At 40.3% G+C, this 24,010-nt stretch overlaps 1 protein-coding gene across 3 annotated transcripts in view; it reads left to right on the forward strand.

The window, feature by feature from the left end:
- The window catches only part of TRAK1 (trafficking kinesin protein 1), a 141,632-nt gene that overhangs the window by 57,764 nt on the left and 59,858 nt on the right, over positions 1–24,010 (forward strand). For 2 of the 3 annotated variants that reach the window (XM_050915795.1, XM_050915796.1), the window contains exon 1: positions 23,484–23,547. In XM_050915795.1, coding sequence (XP_050771752.1) covers positions 23,484–23,547 — 64 coding nt within the window. Of the gene's footprint in view, positions 1–8,435; positions 8,631–23,483; positions 23,548–24,010 lie in introns of those variants that run through there. The other variant, XM_050915794.1, reaches the window with a different exon arrangement.

Consider the following 24,010-nt stretch of genomic DNA (forward strand, 5'->3'; position numbering starts at 1 on the left):
TTCATTCTTCTGCATGGGCTGGACTTCTCATCCAGAATCCCTTTTCCGTGATTCAGTGTGCCCACTTGGCTACCATAAATACTGCCTGCGTTTCCTGTGGTGCCCCACCTACACAAGGTGGGAAGTCCAGTTGAGATCTGTGTGTGCAAGAGAGAAAGCACTGTGGGCAGTACTGGGTAACTGGTCAGCTGAAGCCTTGCTGTGGCAGCCCAGAATGGGAATACCTGAGGTTGGCATGGGGTCTTTTATTTTCCCCTGGAAGACTGGATTTTATGCAGTATTTGCCATGTTTAGAGGCAGAAGAACCACTGCTTAACCAACTTTCGTTAAAGGTGTGGCAGGACTTGCAATTCCAAAATCGTGTCATGCCAGTCAAGTTACAGAGGCTGCCATGGCTGCTTGAGGAGTCTGAGCTTTAAAAGTATGAGACAGCTTTCTTGTTGAAGAGCTTTTCTTCCAGCAGTTTGGCTTTGCAGCCTGCAATGAGACTTCTGATGTGCAGGATGCTAAGACTATCTTTCCCTTTGGGCAAGTCAGTGAGTTGGGAGGACGGTGAATTTTCTTTGTATTAGAAGTAATTTTCTTTGCCCTAGAAGCTAATCATACACTTTACATTAAAACACACGCATTGTGTGTGTGTGCAGTCCTGAGTTCAGCAGTAGTATTTGTAAGACTTCAGTATAATTAGCTGCATTCTGGGCATCCTAGAACTGAAATTGGCTAGGAATATGGTGAGTTCTGGGGTTTTGCCTCTTACAGGTATATGTGCAGAGTAATTATTAAATAATGTTCAAAAATACTTGTAATTCTGGACCCCAGTTAGTAATTAATGCCTGTGTCTGTGTGGGCCTATAGAGCTCAAATAATAGATGACTACAGGCTATGCTTCCCTCTTCAGAAGACTAGCTGGCAGCCTAATTGTGGAGTTGAAGTTTCTTATCTACCCTTTTGCTTTTCATTTTTATCTAGATCTGTTCACAGTGGTAATTACTAGTTCACTCCATTCCATGATTGTCTAAATGGACAGAAAGCATGGGGAAAATGACATGATTGGGCTGCTTCAAGCATGGAAATATCTGCTGGAAAAGCATTTAGAGAAAGCCCATCTTTCTTGCTTCCATCCCTGGAATATAATTAGGCTTTGGGCTTGTGGTCTGCTGAGAAAGGAGAATCCTAGTGTAGTAATGGTCTCTTGGCTGGTTGTCGAGCTAGATTAGGTGACTTTTCTTCAAAGGAGTTTCCAGAATTTTCTAAGCCCAATGGAATGGGGTGACTTTTCACGTTATGGAGTTGCATATTTCTTCACCATTTTAAAAATGGGGGAGATACTGAATAAACTGGGAATTTTAAACATGGCACTTTCTATGTAAATAGTAGAAAATGTAATGCTCTCTTGTGTGACGGTACATGTACTATAGAATTTTATGTCATTTTACATACAGGGATACAAAATTTGCTGAGTGCTTACTGATCCTTGGTTTCTGAGAAGGGACGCAGATTTTCGGTTTGTGTTCTCTGTGTGTATATGCATCACATGAAGCAAAATCAACGGTCAAGATTCACTAGTATTTAGCATGAAATAGCCTCAAGTTGATGAACTTTAATTTCTTGCCTTACACGTGGCTGGACTTCAGCCTCCATGCAGTAGCCCTGTTCTGCAGAGAACCTTCCTTTTACTTAACTAGTAGGGAGCCAGCACTGGAATTGACCCTTTTCAGGTATTGTGTGCTTTTTTTCCAGAATAATTTGTTATTTATTGACTGGCCATTTTCAAACTTTTTTTTTTTAAAGTTTCTCTGGTTTAAACTTTAGAGAGCTAAGTGTCGAGGGGTAGTGTAATATGTGTGTGGGAAATGGGACAGGACTGAAAACCAGGGAGTGGAATAGGTGGCTTCATGAAGTAAAGTAGTAGACTTCTTCATTCTTCCTGCTTTCTCCAGAGAGTTTCCTTGTTTCTGTCATCTATTTTTGTTACTGTGCTCTTATCTACTTCCCTTTCCTCAACTGCCTCAAGAGGTTGTGACAAGTTACTATTTTTTAATTCTGTTGTGGGAAATGAAAGAATTTGCTGGAGAGTGACTACTGAGGCCATTTTGATTTGGTTTTGTTTTTTTTGTTTAAGAAGGAGAGGGTGTTTAGACTGCCCCTTTCTGGGTGTGGGCTGAGGACTGGCTGCTGGGTGGTGATGCAGTGGAGTTCCCTGGAAGATGGTCAGAGTGGGTGGGTGATACAACCTGATGACCAAAGCTTGTGTTTTGAAAGTTGCCAAGCAGCCCAGCCCTTCCCCAAGGTCACACCTAGAGTGTAGTTGTTCTGCTGGACACATCAGTTCTTCACAGCAGTTGTTTCCCTTTTCTCGGAGGAGGCACTTCAAAGTAGCACAGCTGCTTTGAGCTGTTTACAAGGTGTTGGCCTCCATCAGGACCACAACTCTGGAGCATGGTGCTCCAGGAATGATACTGTCTCTGGGTAGTTTTCTTGTGGTCTTCATTGTCTTGACTTGTGTGTTCTGGCCTGTCCCTTCTTGAGCACGACCCTGACCCTAGCACGGTTCATGGCAGGGTTGGGTTTATGAGAAATTGTTTTGCTCCACTTAGAGCGATGGGCTGTAAATGGGAAACTGGCTGACAAAATGTCATTTGTGGTTTAGGGGTTGGAGTAATAAGACACTTCTTACGCCAGGTGGCAGTATCTACTGCTAGCAGATTCTATAGAGACCTGGAAGTCCTTTTAACCTTGAAAGGGGAGCCTCTGCTTTAAACCAAACCAATAAAACCATAAAGATCGAGGATGGTTTGGACCAGAATTCAGACAGACTGAAACTAAATACTCTATGTTCCATGCAATGACTGTACTGATAAGCTGTGTTGTATTGTGTTTCTAAAAACTCCTGCAGATACCAGGTTTTGAGATTCATAGAGTTTGTTTTCTCTATGTCCTTGTTTTGTGTATGTTTGGGGTTTTTTTGTTTGTCTCCCCGCCTGCCCTTGTCCGTCCTCTTTGTTTCAGGTTCTTTTCTCTGAATTTATCACTACTTTTTATGTGAAGTTGATAATGAAATTGAATAGGTGCTCCTTCTTTATTAGTCAAGCTAGGTTTCATTTCTACAGTAAGATATGGCTATTCAGTCATAGCTGTAAACAGGTGAAACCCCAAAGCCTAGTAGGGAATGGAGTTTGACAGGAGAGCTGCTCTAGGTGACCATGTTGTCTGGAATGAGATCTTCAAATCTGTCTACCTGTGGTTCACATTGAACTTAGCTGGAGTTGAAGTTAGCTCAGCTGAGGTTGAATTGCTTGGTCATGAGGTGCTGGCATAGTTCCACCCATCTAAATAACACTGACAGCTAAATATGTATTTAACACTGTATGGGAAATGACCTAATGTATTGCATGGCTGCATGAGTGCAGGATGAAAATGGCCATGGGTGACAGCACGCTACACAGTGCCTTATGATCTGTGTGACGTTATGTGCACGGAGGGGGAGTGGCAGTCCTTGAGGTGCTGTGCCCCTTCAATACAGTCAGCTCCCGTTGTTTTAGACCTCTCACTCTCTTTTCTGTTTGATCAGCTCCTTGCTCACTTGTCAGCAGAGGAGGGGTGTAAGTGTACATCTGAAAATAACCAAGTGTACTCTTATCCTCACATGGTTGTCCTAAAAATTATGCCTCTTCCTCCCTGCCCAAAAAATTAAAAAAAAAAAAAAAAAAGAAAAAGGCACCCTCGCTTCAATTTCCACAATGAAAAGTTAATTTACTATGCTTACTGCATTTTGTATGGATAGAGGTATTGGCTAGAAGGAAGGGAACTGATGAAATAGTCAAAGGTGTCCAGATCAGCAAGTCTAATAATTCCTCTAAGGAAATGTAAGCAAGCTGAAACAACCAGTGAAACTTTAGTGGCTCTCTTAAGTTGCGAAGGAGGTGGTAGAGAGGTTTAAGATGCCCAGAGAAGGGGAAATACACCATCAGTCAAATGCCAATGTATGAAAAGATATGGAACAAGCTAATAAGTAATCCATTAGTAACTACCCAAGAGATACTGAAGTAGGAAGAAAAAATCCAGAAGAGAGCTCAACTGGAGTGTTCTGCCCAGTTTTGCATCATCTTTATTGAAAGAGAAGATTAGAAACTGAAGCAACAATATCATCAGCAGAAAAGTCTTTGAAAGAACTTGGTTTAATCTCATTTAGAAAACGTAGAGGGGACGAGGAGGAATAATGTCTAAAAGTCCTGCAATTTCTTTATTTCCTGAGGAACAGGGCATGGAGAAATATATTTTTGTACCAAAATAGGTGAGGTGGGGTGTTCGTGCATGTGCCGCGTTTAAGCTAAGATGATAGCAAAGCAGTGGAGCATGTTACTTGCAAAAATAATATGGAAAAGAATTAACAAATTTTCTTTGTTTATATATAATTATGAAGTGCTGAAAGCTGCAGAGTTCTGCAGTATGCAAGAGCCTTAGCAAATCTTTCTTCTTAACTCTTTTCTTTTAAAAACAGAACCTGAAATGATCCACGCTTTAGTAAGAATCATGAGTTCATAGTTCATTTTTCTATTTAAGTTGGTTGTAATTTGCTTGTAGAAGTTTCTGTTTGCCAAGGATGTCGAGAAAACTGCAAGTTTAACATCACTTAGACTACAAAACCCAAAATCCGTAACAGAGCAACTTACAAGGATATGGTTCAATTGTATTTTGTTGTATCATTTTTTATTAATGATCAATTAATTGTCTTAAGCTTACGGTGTTATTTAACTCAATAAAATGAAGGTACCACTTAGAACAAGAGGAAGTGCAACAGTTTTATGTCTGTTGGACATAAGTTAACTTAATCATAAAACACAAATGATGTCTTAGATGTTCTTAGCAGAGAAGTTATTTAACTTAGTTGTTTATCTTTGCAGTTTTACTCAGAAATATTAATAAAAACTATATGGAAGCACAATCAAGGTCTTCAATAAAATGTAACTTGTGTTTCAGGATGGGGGATGGTGTTAGTCTGTGTACCTTCTCAAACAAGTGCCTGCATCTCAGAAAAGGGAGGGGAGGAAAAGTGAAGGGGAAGACTACGTCATTGTAGCACTGAGAATGTTGCTGTGATTTAAATGGTGAACTAATGTTTAGTCATACACAAGTGTTTTTCTAAATAGGCAATTACATCAGAGCTTGCTCCTATTTCCTGCTGGTATACAGATTTAAAGCTGCAATACAATTTGATGACAATAGCATCATAATAAGTTGCCTTTCCAGTTACTCATTAATATCTTCCAGTTGTTAGGCCTTTTGAGTTGCTCAGAAACACTCAGGATTTATTATATGGTAGAGTGGAAAAATTGTCTTGGTTGACTTGTATTCCACGATAATTCTTATTTCTTTACTGTCTGTCCTTCGTGTTCCGGTGGATTTCTTTTCCACAATAAAACTGTATGGGTTTCTTTTGTATGTGTGCATGTGTGGAGTTTTTTTTCTCCTCAAATTTTATTCGTAACTTCTTTTGCATTCCATTTTTTGCTACTTTTTACGATACAGCAAACCAGTTTACTTCTCTGCACAAAATTATTTGCCTGAAACTTTCTCTTTTCATATGTAAAGTCAGTCCATTTCTTTTGAAATATTAATTAAAAGCAGAAAGACACTAAAGGTTTGAATTTTTCAAACATTTTTATTTCCTTTTTCCCAAGACCACCTCAGTCAGGCTGTGTAGACTCTTACATTTTTCACAAGAGGAAAACTAACATTTCAGTCAACCCACCCTCCCCACAAGGCCAACAAAAAAACCAACCCTGACAAAAAAACCAACCCCATATTCTTGACAGTGAGAGCAATTAGGTAATCCAAAGATAGATACATTAAAAAAATCTTTATGTGTATGCATGTACACACAAATGTCTTTGAATGTTTAGTTGATGTTAACAGGTGTTTTTTAGAAGATCAGCTGGCTTTTCTGAACGCAGACGGTTGCAGGCCCTAAGATGGATGTTGTCAGCAATTAAAAAGGTAGCTGGGGTAGAACAAAGGTTTGTAGTTAAAGGTTAACTCTCAGCTTTTGCAACGTGGGAAACAGGTCTTGTTTCTTTGTGTAAGTTACTAGTCCTCTGAGAGGGCTGCAAGGACCTCTTAAAATGATGTGTGCAAGCTGACTTGCATTGCATGGCGCTCCATAAAAATAGTATTGCCACACATGTGGGTACCTAATCTACTAACTTCTGCACATCCACCTGTGCAGTGAGGTTTGGAGAACACTTACATACGTACAACAGTTAGCAGAACAGCCTGGATGAAAGCAGAGGAGAATACCTCCTGATAGGTAGTAGCAGACTCCTTGAACCATAAGGTATAATGCAACTTTCCCAAGTGGATTTTAGTTTTAATCAACAGGATCTTGTAAAGGATATAGGCAGGAGATTAACAGTATGAGTTCATCTTTGTATCCTCTGCCCTGTTGTCTGATTGAATAGTAACATTCTTGCCGTCTTTAGTGCTCAGGATGACGCTTACGACAATGCAATTTCTGGATTAGGAAGATTAAAAAAAGAGGTAATTGGTGGTCTATAGAAAAGTATGTGTTACTTCCCCATTGCCCCCTCCCTCCCCTCCCCTGACAGAGGTGAATTCCACTAGCTTGCAGTGGAATTGCAAGTCTACATCAGTCCTGCAATAATGAGTTTCTCTCTTATGAAAATAGGTGTCTTTGTCAGGGAGCAGCAAGAGCAGGGCTGCCTTACAGCCCTGCTGGCAGCTGAGTGTGACCACAGGATGGGAAGGGCAGGATCCTTGTTGACAGAGCCTGGTCCCTTTTTTCCTGAGCAGGGCAAAGGTGCTGGCAGTAACAGTTAAAATTGACTCTCCAGTGATCATCAGATAAATGCCAGGTACTGAGTGGGTCTGTAGTCAATCCAGGAAGCCCGGGCAATGAGTCAATATCAGCAGGGGACAGAGCTGGATACAGACCTACCCTACAGCACTGCACAGGGGAGGACAGGGGGCTTGGCTTTAAATGGGGCTCCTGGGCCACTGGGCAGAGGGTGCTGGGTGGGGTCCCTGATGAGCCTGGTCAGGGCAGTAAAGGCCTATGTGTGCGCTCAGGGCCTTGACAGTCTTTGCTGTTTACTGTGGAGTGAGTCTAGCAACAGTTGGAAGACTTACGGTACTTGTTAAGGATGGAGCTGCATTGCACACCATGTGAGCAGCCTTCCTTAGTGCGTGCCCTTCCAAAATAGGCTTAGATAGCTCTTTCATACTGGGGGGGGGGGTGAGGAGCGGGAGCAGTGGTGTTCTTTTCTTTTTGTCCTGGTATGGAAATGGGCAGTGGGCAGATTGATGCACTAAATATTTATGGAAAACATACCACGGGTTGCTCTGTTTCTTCATAATTATTTAGCAAGACATTGTAGTTAATTTTATATGGTAATTAAAATGTATGTTTTTAAAACTATCATGCCTTTTTTGGGTATTGATACACACACACAAAATTCTTCATTATAGAATAATATAGGTTGGAAGGCACCTCTGGAGGTCATCTATGCTGACTTCTACTCAGAGCAGGTCTTTTAAAGTGAGTGCTCATGGCCTTGTTTAGTCAAGTTGTCAATCTTTCCAAAGATGGCAGATTTCCTAGCCTCTCTGTGCCCCTGTTCCCGTGTTTGACCATCCTCATGGTAAAAAAGTTTTTATGTTGAATTGGAATTTTCTGTGTTAAAACTTCTCAGCTGCCTCTTGTCCTAAATTTAAATCTCCAATTTTAGTTGCAACGTTTTTGCAGTTGTTGATGGCTGTCGGTATCCATTTTAAAACTGTGTGCAAACTTGGTATACTTGTGAACATGAGGGACTGACATTACAGAATGCGGGTTGAGATAGTGTCAAAAGGTGCCCTAGAAGTTGTTGCAGCCAGCTTTACCAGTGCATCTTCAGTGTGAACTGTGACACTGTTTGCTATTGCAATCCTGGAGTTCTTTTCTCTTGAGAAAAATCTGCCAGCAGCAAAGGCAAAAAATATAATGGTACTAAACTGTGGTCAAAGACCAAGTTAGGGAGATATGTAAAGCTTACAAGCTGAAAATAATCTGTCAAGTAGAACATCAAAAATGTAAATTCCTATATGTGCTAATCCTTTCTGCATACCCAGGTTGTAACTATGCTGTCTTGGTCAATGCTCACTTGCTCTCTATTCCCCCCCGCCTCCCCCTTATTCTTCAATAGATGAGTCCCTGCTTCTAGGGGTTGGACTTTTTGTCCCTAAGAGCATGCCCTTGTATTTTCTGCTAGTAAATATGCTATTTCGGGATAATTTGTGCTAAACAGATTAGTATCTAGCTGTTCTTTACATGCAGAAGAATCTTGCTGATATCAAAACAAACTGACATCTTTGCTAACTTGTATGTATAGTACTTAATTTAAAGTAACTAACAGAGATTGTCCTCTTTCTCTTACCAGATGTGTGCAATAGTACCAATCTTCCTGAAGTCGAAATCATCAGTCTACTGGAAGAGCAGCTGCCTCATTATAAGCTAAGAGCAGATACAATCTATGGTTATGACCACGACGACTGGCTTCATACACCTCTCATTTCCCCTGATGCGAATATTGACTTAACAACTGAGCAAATAGAAGAGACCTTGAAATACTTCCGTAAGTCAAAAATTCAGAAGTTGTACTGAGGAACAAATAGTGCTGGTTTTGTTACCTTCTCTGAAGTATCTGTGCAATTCTGTTACAACTGTGGAAAGCAAGACAACTGTTTGTGATATATTGCTTTGTTCTTCAAGTTTGTGGTAGATAGAAAACAAAGGAAACATTTAATCAAGAACAGCAGTTGCATTTAACTTGTGTGTGCACCTCTATCAAATATTGGTGAAACTGAAATACTTCTTTTTGCTTGTGATCTCTCTGGCAAGGGACTGAAATTTCTGTATCTATACAACATAGAAAGCTTAGACCTGTTTCCGTATTTGCTTTTTTGAACATGTTCTCTGACCCATTGCACTGTTGTCTGATGGCACTGTGTGCCAGCGTCACAGCATGACATCAAATCATTTTTCTGCAGCTTAAGCTTCTAGGAAAGACCTTGTGAAGAACCAAACTCTGAGCGTTTGGTTGAGATGGTTTGTCCCTTCATTCTTTCTTTTGTTTGTATTCATACTGTTGGACAAAAAGGTACCTTTTGTGCCTGGAGGGAAAGCATGTAGAGTTGTGACCTTCTTGGTTTTTCATTCTTTTGTTTGAGCCTGTAGATGCTTTTATCATGGTGAATGGATTCATGTCTCTCTGGGTTCTTCCACTGTGGGTAGTGACTTAGCTGTGCGATTAGAGAATCACTTTTGTGATTCCTCCTCTAGCTGCTGATTTATCGAGTAGTTTGATTAAATGAGTCTTCCTTTTTTTTTTTTTCTTCCCCTCCATGGTTTCATGTGAAGATGCAATTTTGTTGCTCTTCTGAATGTGTTAACATGTTAAAATACTCTGCAGAGCATCAAGCCAATAGGTTACATGCTAAAGCTATAGTAGTTAGACTCACACAGTAGTGGATTTACATAGATTATAGTAGTAGATAAATTTAGGTAGACTTACTGAGGCACTGTGGAGCTCAGAAGGGATGAGTTACAGGGCTCAACACAAACCTTTGCAAAGATGGCTTCATTGCATTTTGAAGTACCTGGACAATTCACTTTGTAAGGAGCAAGGCTGGTAAAGAAAAGCATTAAGAATATGAAGAACTGAGTTTCCGACTTTAATGCTTCAATAGAAGGCATTAAGTATTTTAGTAGATAGCTTACATATGCGCTCCACCTCCCCCCAATCACACAAAAACAGTGGGAAGGGGTGGGAGGCAAGCTGAAGCTGATCTATGGAATTAGTTGTACTACAACTTCTTGTTTTGTATCAGTCCATTAGTGCTGTTATAATGATGGCAGAAGCTGGCTTAAAGAAATGTTTTGAAATGTCAGGTTTCCAAAGTCTTCAGTAACAGGATTAGTCCTGTCTCATGAATAAGATTGTCTATGCGGGTGGACTGTTGCAATAACCACAGGAAAGATGTTTTGCTAGTGGGGCAAGGAAGTAAAAAATCCCTGTGGAAGCATCCTAACTCTCCCAACTGAGATGCTGGTGGGGCATGTCACTTGCAGTGGTGCATGACTGTTGGGTGGGGATGGATACAAAATGAAGCTACGTACAACAGAGGAATCAGCTGCCTGGAACTGTGAGTACTTAAACAATTTTATCCAGCTTTTAGCTTACAAGCATAATGACTGTAACTTTACCATGTTGCTGTGATTGAAGATTTCATCCAATCAACTGGCTTGAATGAAAAAGTTTTGAGCGTAATTCCTGCCACAACATACGTTTTCTGCTTTTGTTGGGAAATAACTGCTTAAAAAAGAGGAACCGAGCAAGGCAACTTTCATAAAGAAAAGTTTATTCCTTACTGCTTATGTGCAGACACTTGTGTATAGATAATAGTTTAAGAAGTTTAAGCAAATTTGGATTGAGCCTTAGACTGATACCCTGGAAACTGAGATCTCTAACTTTACCCTTGTTCAGTTATTGTGAACAGGTCATATAATGCATCTATACATGAGAGGACAAGATCATAAAACTTTGGCATGTTTGGAAATTATGGCATTGATTGTAAACATTGGTTTATGGAAAAATTAACTATCAAAAATATTATTTTAAGTAAGTTGGCAGAAATGTCCTGTGAATTGTGCCATTGTCACTTTGGAGAGTGTTTTCCAGGGTGTGGCTGCTTGCACAATGATTCATTTTCAGTGCTGCAATTAAGGCACTCCTTCTGTATGTGTTTATTCTGCTTTAAAAACCTTGATGAGGCGGTGAGCAAATAGTTGTCTATTGGAAACTTTTAGTCTAATCTTACAAATTTATGCTGTTTTCAAAAGAGTATCCTTGTGGTCTAAGAATTCTATGGATGTAGTTAAATTTAATAAATAACAAAAATGAAATTTCATAATCTGTCAAAGTTTTTCTTAACTGAAGGAAGAATCCATCGATTTTGCTGCAACACAAAAGCATTTGCTGCAAAATAAATACTTTTATCAGAATTAAAATGCACTACACATACAGATTGTTGCTATACCTTCTTCAGGCTTCTTAGAGACACTCAATTAAAATAAAATTGATATTGAAACTTGTGCTAGTGCAGAATATTTTTAGGTGTGAAATGAAGTCTTTTGATTGCTTATGGTTCCTGGTGGTGTAGTGTCGATCAGCTTCAAAATCAGGATGTAACATGAATAGTTAAGTCAGAGAGGGAAGGATATGTTGTGGCTTTATTCAGGAAATGTTCACAGGCTGAGAAATACTGGACAGCAAGGGAGGGTGTTTGTGCATGTTTTAATACATATAAATATCATGTCTTTTGTAAGGCTTCCTGTTGTTTAGGGTGAGAGCTTACAGGAAGAGCAACACTTCATAACTACTCACCACACCAGTTAAAGTGTAACTACTTAGGTTGGAAATAGTCTGAATGGTGACCCCATAGTGACAGTCTTGCACTGTAATGCATTGTTTTAACGATGTTCGGGTACCTACTGTGAACAACTGGAATTAGGGAAGGGGAACACTTCTGTTTTTCTACTGGTTATAGTTGCATTCCCACGCCCCCCATCCACAGGCAGTGGAGGTTGATTTTGGGTGGCAGTAATTGAAAGCAGCTTTTTTCCTTCCTTCTGCTGTAGGTTTTGAACACATTTGTGGCCAGTTACCATACTCAGTGACTCTTTAACGTCTTTCTTGATTGTGATCTGTATCTCCAGCTCTGTCCCAACTAATTTTGTAAGTTCTGAATAAGACAGATGTCTGAACCTTTGAACCTCAGTACTGGATTACTTAAAAATATTTTTAGGCCCACAGAATTAGGGAAGTGGGGTGTTCTAAAGTGTGTGTATATGTACATATATAATAAATATATATAGTATATGTGTATTGACATACAATTGGATTTGTAGTTATCCTTTTGAAAGAACTTTAAAATATAGTGACCAAACTTTAAATCTCTACTCAAAATGAAAATAATTCCTCAAATACATTTTTGGTTAAGTCTTGTAAAGTGCCCTGAAGTTGATTTAAAAAATGTGGCCATCTTAAGCCTAGTAAGTAAACTGATTCTGAAAATAAATACCTCTTAAACTGTACTATCGTCTTCATTTGTTCCTGCTTTAGAATGGCAACACGAAAGGGAGAAAACTCGTTTGTCAAAAAGGTTATGTAAAAAGCCCTAATTGATTTGCAACCCCAAACCAAAATTTTAAGCTGCACTCAGAGAACAGCGCTCTAATTCTCCATGGACTATCTCTCTCTGAGAACTGTACTTCCAAAGAATTTATTTGCTGTTTAAGATGTCATTTGTATATGAATTGTAGTACATGATTTCTGTATTAGACACATGTAAGTCCATGTTCACATATACCCATTGCACATCTTATAATTTCTTCTCATTATCTATCTAGTATTCTCCTTTTCTATAAACCAGGCTTGTTAATAGGGAACTCGTGATACTGCATACCTATTTGTCTGTGATTTTTAGTTTCTGAATAGTACATTTATATTTAATAAGAGAGACTCTGTGGTGGTTTGGATAGATTCAGGTGTCTCCAAAGACCATTACCTGTGAAAGAATCTAAATCACTTGTAGTGACAGTATTCTCTAGTTTGAGTTCATCTGTGTTTGCATTTGCTCCCAGGAGAGAATCCATGAGAAATATTACTTCCAGGAGTGATTCAGCATATAAGGTAACTGGCAGCTGCATTGCTGGCACTGAAATGATCGAGTTTTCTGAAGAGCTGATGGGTGTTTGGAGTGGTGTATTATCAAGTGCTTAAAGTATACAGATGCATTTTCATTCAGTTAAAAAGTAGATTAGTAGCTACTCATGCTCACACATACTTGTTTTACTGTGACTGAATAGGTACTGTTTCAGGGGACAGAAGGGGCTGGATTTCCTTTTTACCATAGGAGGCGTATCACAAGGGAACACTTGTATTTAGGAAAATAGTCAATCATTTTTGAGTGAAAAGGGAAATTATCTTTTCTGGATTGCAAAATGGAAAGAGTGTAAATGCTTTTAATAGGGCCACTGTCTTAATGGACATCTCCATTTCAGTTCCTGATTTTTGTTGATAGCTTCTTTAGGTCTCCTTGGGTTTGTACATCCATCTTTAATAGAGCATAATGACATACTAGACCCTACTATAAAGCATGCATGGAGTACAACTGTTCTCAAAAGTAACTTGATAGTCACAAAATGCCATCTGTTCTTGTATTCTATTACTTCTCCTTAAAACATGAAAACAGGCATTGAACATGTACTAAAAGGTAAGCACAAGGGTGGATGGAGGAATAGAGCTTCAATGCGAAGACAGAGTAGGGAAGCCACTGTGGTCTGGGAAGGTTTTCAGTAAAGTGAAGTATCTTCTGCAGCTTGTGTATAATGAAAAACTATAAATTTAAACTAGTTTCATTACTGAGTTCCAGACTAGGAAGACTTGTCATATAAAAGTCTATACAGGGCAAGTATTTATGCTACAGTCCTTTCTTGGATGCCCGAGTGCTGCATGCCAGTGATATGCATTTAATACTGACTCTTTTCTGGTTCTCCAGTCTACTGAACTTGTTCTGCTTAATCTTCTAACCGTGTGTGGTGGTTACAACTGAGTCAAGATATGACCTATTAAAATAAAAAAGCAATGAGATTTTTGAGGGATGTGGATATGTGTATGCATATGGTGATTTCAGTAATTACTGAAAACCTGATTCTCTGTCAGTAAGCCAAATTTACAAACTAGTTTTTCTTAGTATTCAAATGAATTACGTTTTTGCTTACTGTTCCTGTTCTTGTAGGCTTATATAGATGTTGTGTAAATTATAATACAAGATAAATCAAGGATAATAATGCTACAGAACTATAAAATGAGCTAAAATCACTTCCTCAATGCCACCTGCAAATTTCTTAAATTCTTTGTGATACTTGGATGATATTTTAATCTTTACAATTGCAAATCATTGATTTCTGAAAAAACTTTGTTGCTTTCTTGGTATTTTGCAGTAAAGAGAACTATTCTGTCATTATTACTGGAATCTTGGGTACCTCCATATTTTTTTCACTGTGGAAGGCAAACTTTATTTAAGTAAAAATGTCTCTGAAACACTGCAGCCTTATCATGCTGAGGCTAGTAATGTTCTGCCATTGCCAGCAAGATGTTATGCTGCTTAAACTCCTTTTAATAGAATGCAGGATGTGCATCACAAGATACAACAACAGGAGCGGTGGTCTTGCCTAGTGTAAATTGAGTCGATTTCTCTATAGTGGGAAAGAAAACTATGTGCCAAGGGAATGTTTGGATCCTTTGTCTTAAATCTCCCTCCACAACCTACATCAAAACTTTTAGGCAAAATACTGATTGCAGTTGGCTATTTCATTCCTATGGGATTCCTTTTATACAACTCACTGATTTTGATTGGAATTTAGATGACTTGACAACAAGAGTTATGCTTGGAATTTTAAAATCTAGCTTTTGACTTCTAATAGTATTCTGTTAAGCTTCATAAGGCTTGCACACTGAATGTTGTCATTGTAACTGTTCTGTATGAACATGTGAGGTTTGAAATCTGAGCAATTAAGCAAGAAGGGCATTTGATTTCTGAATGATTTACGAAAAATGTCCGTGCAGCTTTTGGACTACATGCTGAGATTAATGCTGGCTTATAACCTGCTGGCAGAAATGTGATGAGTTTCACTCTGTGGTGATCCATACAAGATAAGAGTCAATAATGACCCTTAGCTATACTGCTGTGGCTTGCTGGAGAAGATTCTTCTGCCTTCCTGTGGCTTTTTATTTTTGACATCCTCAGTCCAATCCCCAACCACAAAGGCTAGCCGTCACAGAATCTGCTGGGCAGCGTCACTCAGGAGCATGGACCCACGGCTACTTAGCCTTCCTTTTTCATTAATTTTTGAACATATTGGTAGAAAGAGGAATATTTAAGTATCCAAGCATTTTAATGTTTTAGCAGCTTTGTGGGGGGACTCTAGCTATAACCCGAGATAGGTGATGCAGAGAATTAGTTCTTAAAATTTAGTTGGCAATTGGGAAGTGGAGTCTTCACACTTGGATGAAGATACCTGTTGGGAGGAACTGAATAGTGTATTAGGGCTGCATCTGTTCTTTTACATTCCGAAACTCCAAAACACATTTCTCTCATTATTTTCTTCACATGCTTCAGATGGAAGACTGAGCTGGTCCCTACCAAATTAACAAAATAAAACTGATCTGAGCCTAAAGCATGATCAGATAAATCAAATGTCATCTCACCAGTCTCATTAAACTCTTGAGGCAGAGTGCTTTTTAAGCCAGTCTAAAATGTGCTGCTAAATGTATGTGCTAAAATGTATGATACAGCAAAGTGATGTTCCATCTCCCTGCCCCCAGATTAGGGAAAGTCAGGCACACTTTTAGCTGGTGGCTAGGGAGAGGTCTATATAAGAGCCAGGCCTAGAGCACAGCTCTCGGAGCGCAGCTACCAGAGGCAGCGAAGACACAGCAGTTTGCCCAAGAGTCTGGGTTCTGCCTTGGCAGCTTATGGGGACAGGGCCCAGGATCATCTGGGGACTCCTGGGAACCCTCTGAGAAACTTGAGGGTGCCTGCTGCTGCCAGGTAAGGGCAAGGTAAGGGGAGCCACAGGGTTGTGGGCCTGAGGAAGCTCTAGTGGCTTCTGAGAAGCTGTCAGCTGCCCTTGATCCAAGGGTGCTTGGAGCCTTCATTGCAGCTGCTGCTGATGAGGGATGGTCAAACACCTTTTTAGCTCGTGCTTGGGAGAGCCGTATGTAAAGCCAGGTCTGGAGCACAGCTCCTACAGCCAGCCAACAGATGCAGCAGTTTGTGTGGAAGGGTCCTCATCTGAGTTCAGAACAGCCTAAACCTTCAGATATGGTGGTGATGTGCCACAGGGTTCATTCCCCAGGTTTTGGAGCACCTGTCCCTGCCAGGGCAGAGACTTTAACCCAGACAGAGCTTCAGATGGTGGATGCAGCCCTGCAAGTCCCAGGCTGCTGGGAGTGCCTAGGGCTTCTCTCTGAGGTAGGGAGAGATGGCCTTCTTTTATGCAGGTGTGCTGCTGTTGAAGAGCTGTCAACAAGTGGAGAAGTTAAGAGAGGAAGTCAGCAGGCTGTGCAGCGTCAGGGAGGATGAGACAGACAGGATCCAGAAGGAGTGTCTGGGACACTAGAAGGTTGTGCTCCCATTCAGAGGGACCTTGACAGGCTGGAGAGATGAGTCAAGAAGAGACTTGTGCAATTCAACAGAGGGAAGTGCAGAGTCCTGCATCTGGGGAGGAACAACCCCATGCACCAGTATATGCTGGGGTCTGACCAGCTGGAAGGCAGCCTTGCAGAAAAGGACCTGGGGCGGTCCTGGTGGACACCAACTTGAATGTGAGCCAGCAACGTGCTCCTGCTGCAAAGAAGGCTAATGGTATCCTGGGCTGTATTAGGAGGAGTGCTGCCAGCAGGTTGAGGGAGGTGATCCTTCCTCTCTACTCAGCATTGGTGAGGCCACAGCTGGAGTGCTGTGTCCAGTTCTGGGTTCCCTGATTCTATATTCCTTCAGTGTAATGCAACTTGCATTCCTTTCCTCTCCTAGGAAGCTGCAATCATGACTGTCAGTGGGTTTTTTCCTCCCTTGTTAGAAAAATAGGTCATAACCATGCTACTGTAATATTTTTGTCTATCCAATCAAGCATGATGTTAAGCTCAACTTCATTTTACAAATGTTTTTGCTGTCTCCAGGAAAAATATAACCACAAAAAAATAGAGATTGTAGTTTACGTTTTTTCCAGGTGGTGAACAGTTTACAAAATCTGATTCTTTAAAGCTTTACTCTTCCTCTTTTTTTTTTTTTTTATGCTGGATAGGGGTGTATTCTCTTAAATGTCTGGCTCTTGCTATCATGGTCTCATTTACAGTATTTAAGTATGTCCAGTGATACCTTAATTAAACTCTGCAGCTGGTTTTGCAGGTAGGTTGCTGAAGACCACATCGATTTTGATTTTATACAAGTGCAAATAATAGTACTCTCCAGTAATAATTTGGGGGAAGGGAGAAATAATCCTTTCATGTGGAAAATAGGTTTTTGTCCTTAAGTAATTTAATTTCATCTGTCTGCCCTGTCTCATGGTCCATCATTTTGTTTCAGTGGGAGAACAGTAAGACACTTCTCTGCATCAGAAGAGTCTTTTGTCTGTACCAGGTGAGGTCAGTGTACCCTTATGGTGTTCAGAAGGGACCATCTCTGTCCCATCTGTAGGAAGTACCTGTACTATTTTGAAGCTCTGGATAGCTATCCCATTTTGATGAAGGAGAGTCAATCAAATCTGAAGCACTTATATTTCTAAAATGGTTCCACTATTTTAGATAAATAAGTATGGTTATCTGTTCTGGTTCCACTCTTTTCAGGTTAAGCAAGCCACAGTGACTTCTTGCTAAGCAAAATCCTACGCTGGAAGAGATCTCTGTCCTAAGTTGCAGAACTGTTTGCTCTTACTAAATGTGCAGTCACAGGATGACTCCTGTTCAGTGTTCTTTTAGAAGGTGAAACACCAGTAACTCTTCAGTAAATGAGATCCCAATTTAGAAATAACAGTATGCCAGCGTATCCTTGAAAATCAGTTGGGCTTTTAAATATGCTTGCTTTCCTTTTTAATGCTCTTTAATAACTTTTTAAAGTCAGTTAAAAAATGTCAGTTTGCAAAGTAAGTATTGTGGCAACACCTGACTATTAACAATATGCATTGCGTAGTGGTGGACTGTACAGCTGCTCCTCTGGTAAAAAGGACTCCAGACGGTGTTAATGGGATGGGCAACTTTATCCTGAGTGGTGGCGACTGTAGAAAATAATGAAAGGATATGGTGTTTAATTATCTGAACATCCTGATATGATGCTGTAGCCAAGAGAAGAAATGTGACCCAGAGTTAATCAAATGGGCGGGAACACACTGTTGCAGTTGCCATGGCAATACTCCATCCAGCTCCGGTGTTCAGTTTCAAAGGATCCTCTTGGAATTGGAAAAGTTTTGGAGAAGAAAGCTGAGAATGACTAAGCATGGGAACACATGATTTATAGTGACATACTATGTAATGACATTCTCTGAATACTTTATTTGCCAGGAGAGATGACTTGCTGCTGCTTTGCACCCTAGCAAGATGGTTCACTGCATTCTTGAGTGTGCTGCTACAACTTTCTTGAGAGGCCACATTTATAAATGGAGTAGTTGAAACTATCTTTGTCAAAAATTCTCTTTAAACAAGGAAAAGGGTTTGTGTGATTTTTATAACCTGGTTAATTTAGGCAGATCAGTTTAGTGTTGACCTATGGCATGGATTTATTCGAGCAAAAAGGAAGGAGGAGAGGGCTCATGAGCTTTTCAAGCCAACTTTTCTGCCTCATAAAACCCCTTTGTAACTGCAAACTTAAGGAGTCCTCAGTGTAGCTGATCACAGCTGGCTGCCAGAATTCTTTATCAGTGTGTGTATTTTGCTCTGTGGAGAACAAATAGAAGTGGTTTTTTGGTTTGCTTTAAAACTAACCATAGAAAAATAGAACAAAATCTGGCAGCTGGAAGGGAATGCTGAATGAATTTGAATAACTGTATTTATTTAGCTTTGGAATAGGAAAAAGCAAGTCCCTTAGTCACAGATCTATTACCTGAAATCTTTCTTAACCTCAAGTTTTATATGAACTTTTAGGCAAGTAACACAGTAATACCTCAGCCAAATGTAGTGTTGTAATATGGAGATCTGAATACACAGAGGTTCAATGTTTGTAGAAGCAGTCCACGACAAAAATGTACCATTCTGGCAAGTTTTACATAAGATGAATCTGATATACAGCTGTAGGAAGGAAAAGTAGGGCTGCAGAGGTTGAAAGTAGCTTCTGCAAGCATGCAGCTGCTGTGTCAGCCTGGTCAGACTTTCATGGTCAATTTGACAACCCTTCCAGCTCCTGCTTTGTAGAGCTACAATTTCTCATATAATTGAAGGGATGCTTACCTGTGGATACCTGGATATATAGTATTCTGTCTGTCCAGGGTTTCTATCTTCATGCTGGGAAGATCATACACTTATCCCATATTTCCAAGTCTCTTGAGGAGTTCTGAAATCATTTGACCACACAAGTGATTTTCTCCACAGAAAAGTAGTGCCTTTCTGGATTACACCAATATGTTTCCAATCAGATTTGTAGAAAAATATCAATAAAACAAAAAGCCCCAAACCCCTACCTTGAACTATTTTTATCCCGTCTCTTTGAAAGGGGGAGTGTGTGCAGGGAGACAGAAGAGAATTCTAGCATGTTGAAGATTTCCTTTGTTTAAAATGTCAGGAAATAAAAAGGAGAGAGTCCCTGTAGCAATTTAAGCTGGTAGCCAATGTTCATTCTTTATATTTTAAATGCTTGTTTAATAGCATTACCAGACTGAAATTACCTTTTGGACAAAAATAATACAAGTGGAACAAACAGCTTATATGCAGAGCAATTGAGTTAATGTTGCCATAGGAACCTTTATTTTTCTCTGACAGTATTTTAACAGTGTAGCCTTAATTGCATTTAATAGCATGTGCAGTTCTTGCCTTGTAAGTATGCATAACTGAAACTCTGCAAGACTGAGCTAGGGCTGGAGTACCCTGTCACATTGCTGTTTCAAGATGGCAGAGTGTGAGGGCAGAATGATCACATTTGGCAAAAATGCTTGCACTATTCAAAATATGATTTTTTTCAAGATAATTGTACGACCTTTGCATTTCCAAAGGCTTTTAATGGCTTTTATATAATCCTTTGATTTACTAACCTGAACTTCATGTACACTTATTGTATTGCTTTCACATCGGTATTGGGCATAACAAAAATCTAATCAGCAAAATGAAGCCAAAAATAATGCGCTCTCTGTCAGAATGAAAGTAAGTTCTGTTCTTCAGACCCTTGTTATCTCGGTGTGCCTTTTGATTTCAAGAGGGCTAAGCTTAGCTTGATGCAAAAGCAATGGCCTGGATAGCCTCTGTCCCCTCTGTGGGTAAGTAAGAATGATTTTTGCGCTTTTCATGTATAAGGCTAGAAGTTAATAGGGCATGAAGATTTCCTGGCCTGTGGTGGGTATAGAGGGGCAGAAGCTGAAGACAATAGCCTTCATCCTGGCAGCCAAAGCTCAGGTGCAGGTGGTTCAATTGTTGTTGACTTTGCATTTTGGTATCCTATAAATGGGGGGAAGTGCCAGTAAATGTAGCAGTACCTTGATAAAGGCTGTGCTTTGCTTTGAGTTAGCCTGCCAAGAATGGCAGTGCTTCCAGCCTAGAGTATGTTGACTTACTTTACTTGGATATTACGCCAACTCAGTTGTCCACCAGCAGTAACTGAAGTAGTGAAGAACATTGGGTCTCCTCATCTGGAGACTTGACTGCAGGAGAGCTGCAGGCCTTGGCTCCAGGTGGCTAATGCTGGCTTGGGGAGGAGGATGGACAGAGACATAAGAGTAAAGTTGAACAAAACCAGTGGTTTAGACACATGGGCTGCAGTTCGCTGCCCAGCCAAGAACATCTCTTAGGGGCAAGGGAGAACAGTCTTTGCGGAAGAGCTCTAGCACTTCAGTCTCTGTGAATCTTTAAAGTTCACAGTGGTCTGAAACCACGTGCCCTTGTTCCTACTGTCTAGGAAGTTAAAAATAAGTATTTTGTACAATGAAAGAAGTTCAAAGAACCTTAGTCTGTGGTAATTAAATGAAGTAAATGGGTGGAGGCCCTTGAACTACAAAATCACAGAATAGCAGAATGGTTGAGGGTTGGAAGGGAGCTCTGCAAGTTATCTGGTCCAACCCTCCTGCTCAGGCAGGGTCCTCTAAAGCAGGCTGTGTCAATGCTCAGTCACCCTCACATTAGGGGGAAAAAAAAAAAAAAAAAAAATTTCTTATGTTCAGGGGGAACTTCCTGTGTTGCAGTTTGTGCCTGTCGCCTCTGGTCCTGTCACTGGGCGCCACTGGAAAGAGCCTGGCTCCGTCCTCTTTGCAGTCTGTCTTCAGGCATTTATACACATTGATGAGGTCCCCCCTGAGCCTTGTCTTCTGGCTGAACAGTCCCAGCTCTCTCAGCCTTTCCTTATAGGAGGCATGCTTTGGTCCCTTCGTCTTTGTGGCCCTTTGCTGGACTCTCTCCAGTATGTCCATCTCTCTCTTACACTGAGGAACCCAGAACTGGACACAGTGCCCCAGGTGTGGCCTCACCAGTGCTGAGTAGAGGGGAATCTTGTGCATATTGCCAAATAGGTTACTGTATTGTAGGATGAACACAGTGAAATTTTTTTTTTGTTTGCACTTAGAAACATGTTACTTCACGGTGGAATAATGTACTTGCAGACAAAGGTGTATTTGAGTTTGGCCCTGGTCTGGAACTTTGGAGTTGAGTGAATAACATAGGCAATCGCCACTGACAAACGTGTGGCAGATGCGTGAACAGATCTGTTAATCTGTGCTTCAGCTATCAATATATAAAAGGGATGTGGCAATTCCCAACCTCAAAGTTACTGCAGTGATAATTTTTTTTTATACCAGTAAAACCGAAATACTAATGTGGTCATGAAACCAATGTATTTTCCTCTACATAGCTTGACTATTCCTTACCTATTTCTGTTACAGTAAAGCAAAGTGGTGCCAGTCAGGGAGTAGAGCAAGTGGTAACAACCTAGAAAAGACATGAGTGAGGGTGAGCTTAATAGAAATCTGCAAAATGACGTGTGATTGGAAAAGAGAGATGAATTGAGCATTCAGATTTCCAGAGCTGGAGGCATTGAATTAAGTTAGTAAAAACGAGTTGCAAAGCAAAAGGTGAGGGTTTCCTATATGATGAATAGTAGATGTGTGGAACTTCTTGCAAGGGGACAGTGGAGGTACTAAAAATGTACGTGGGCTCAAGAATAGACAGTGTAAGTCCTTCAAGAATTGCTAAAAGTAGAAACTGTATCTGTCCCAGGCTGTCTCTGAAGCCTGGAAAAAATTGGAGGTTGGGAGGGCAGTTGAGGGAAGTATTGGCTAGTTCTCCGTTACCTGCTTATGACTGTTCTTGTAGATGGAGTCTTCAGCTAGACAGATACCTCCTTGGTCAGACCCAATATGGCCGCCTACCTTGTGTTATTAACATATGTCACAACTTAATCTATCCCAACGCTTCTACTGGTGTGCGCAAAGAGATACAGTTTCCTAAAAAAAGGGGGAGAAAGGAGTGAAGAACATGTGGCAGTTACGGAAAAACTGGATGTCAATCCCTGTGGTAACTGTACCTGCACAGATTCAGACTTGCTTTTTGAATTGCTGTGTTTGATGATGATGATTTAGTGCCATCTGTTCCTCAGACAGATCCTCTTCTAATAGCTTAAACACAATTTTATTGGGTGCTGTAAAAGTAAAGTCTTTTCTTTCATTTCCAAAACATTGAACACTAATATTAAGCTATTCTGTGTGATGACATGCAGCATTTTTAGGAATGGAGTAGTGAAAGTTTGTCCTAACCCCTTGTTTTCAGCTATGAAGCTTAGATGCTTGGGAAAAAAAAAGAGGTCAGTGGTTCATGGAGAGGGCAAAAAGTAGAAGCAGATTAGCTTTATTGCAAGGGGAAATGTATTGCTGTCCTGATTTTTCTGATTCTTTAATTTTTTGTTTGCCACTTTTGCAATAACAGGGTGCATAAAGGATTCTATTATATCAGCCCAGAATAGTGTAACAAAGGAGTAACGTAGTTTAATTTTCCACAGGGAGGGCAGGCTTTTATCAAACTGTGTGGAGGAGAGTAGTAATGGACTAGATTTTCATTATTAATGTACTGCATGTACCCAGTGAGTTGTGATGGCATGATGCTGTTGTTGCGTGAGTAGTTAGCAGAGAGTTGTATCATCTTTCTGAGCAAGGATTTTTGTTTCCAGTATGGAGGGGTACTTCTAGTCCGTAAAGCCAGAAACAGCAAAATGCATTTTCTTCGTCTCTGCATCGCTTTTGGAGCCAGCTCGTCTCCATGGCAACATGTTAGACTGAAAGAGATGTGGAGACTAGGGAGGAAAGGAATGAGTTAGAAACAGCCAGGCGGTGGTGTGTCCCCCCCACGTCAGCGCATCAGCCTTTTGATAGGACGATTTTGTTAACACCCATCCAAGGCTCCTGTGCAGAGCTTCTTTATTAGAGGAGCCGCCAGGGCATCTGCTTCTCCCTTCTGCATCCTTTTTCTATTTTTTATTTTATTTTTATTTTTTCCAAATACACCCTCCACACCCTGTTTTTATCTTAGTTGCAGCCTCATCGAAGATGTGCAGCGCATTTTCAGCTTCCTGTGAGCTTCCTTGCGCTACGCTATTTTGCAAAGGCAGGAAGGCATGGCTGCATTTCACTTGACCTTAGCAGCGAAGTGAAATCTTGTCTATGTTGCTGAAGGATACTGACTATGCAGAAATTTATTGAAGCAGATTATTATGAACTGGACTGGTATTATGAAGAATGCACAGATGGTAAATATTTCTTTCTAGTCTCTTGTTGCAGAATTTGGAGCTTGTAAGACTGGAGCATCGTTATTCAGTGGTTTTAAAAATGAAATACCTTGAAAAAGGCAGCACCCTGGTGTAGCAGAGATGTCCGCATCTCTGTTGCACCTCAACATCTATTGTGAGCGTGCTACAAGAGACTCTGCTGTAGAGCTTTCTCTTTTTCAAAGGGAGTGGCAGAGGAGCATATGCACTATATGAGCGATCTTTGGGCAGGGGGAGAAATATTTGAAATGTGAACTGTATGTATAATTGAGCTGAACTTAAATACACTTACTGTAAGATTCTGTATTGGTTTCAGTTTTAAGTCTGGGGGTTTTTCTGCATTACCAATATGCTGTAATATGTATAGATTTAATGAGTTAATAGGCAGTACATGTTTTCTCTGGTTATTTGTCTGTGAAAGACATTTAAAACTGTAGCTTCTTTA

The sequence above is a fragment of the Gymnogyps californianus genome, chromosome 2 (assembly GCF_018139145.2).
Source record: "Gymnogyps californianus isolate 813 chromosome 2, ASM1813914v2, whole genome shotgun sequence".
Classification (NCBI taxonomy): domain Eukaryota; kingdom Metazoa; phylum Chordata; class Aves; order Accipitriformes; family Cathartidae; genus Gymnogyps; species Gymnogyps californianus.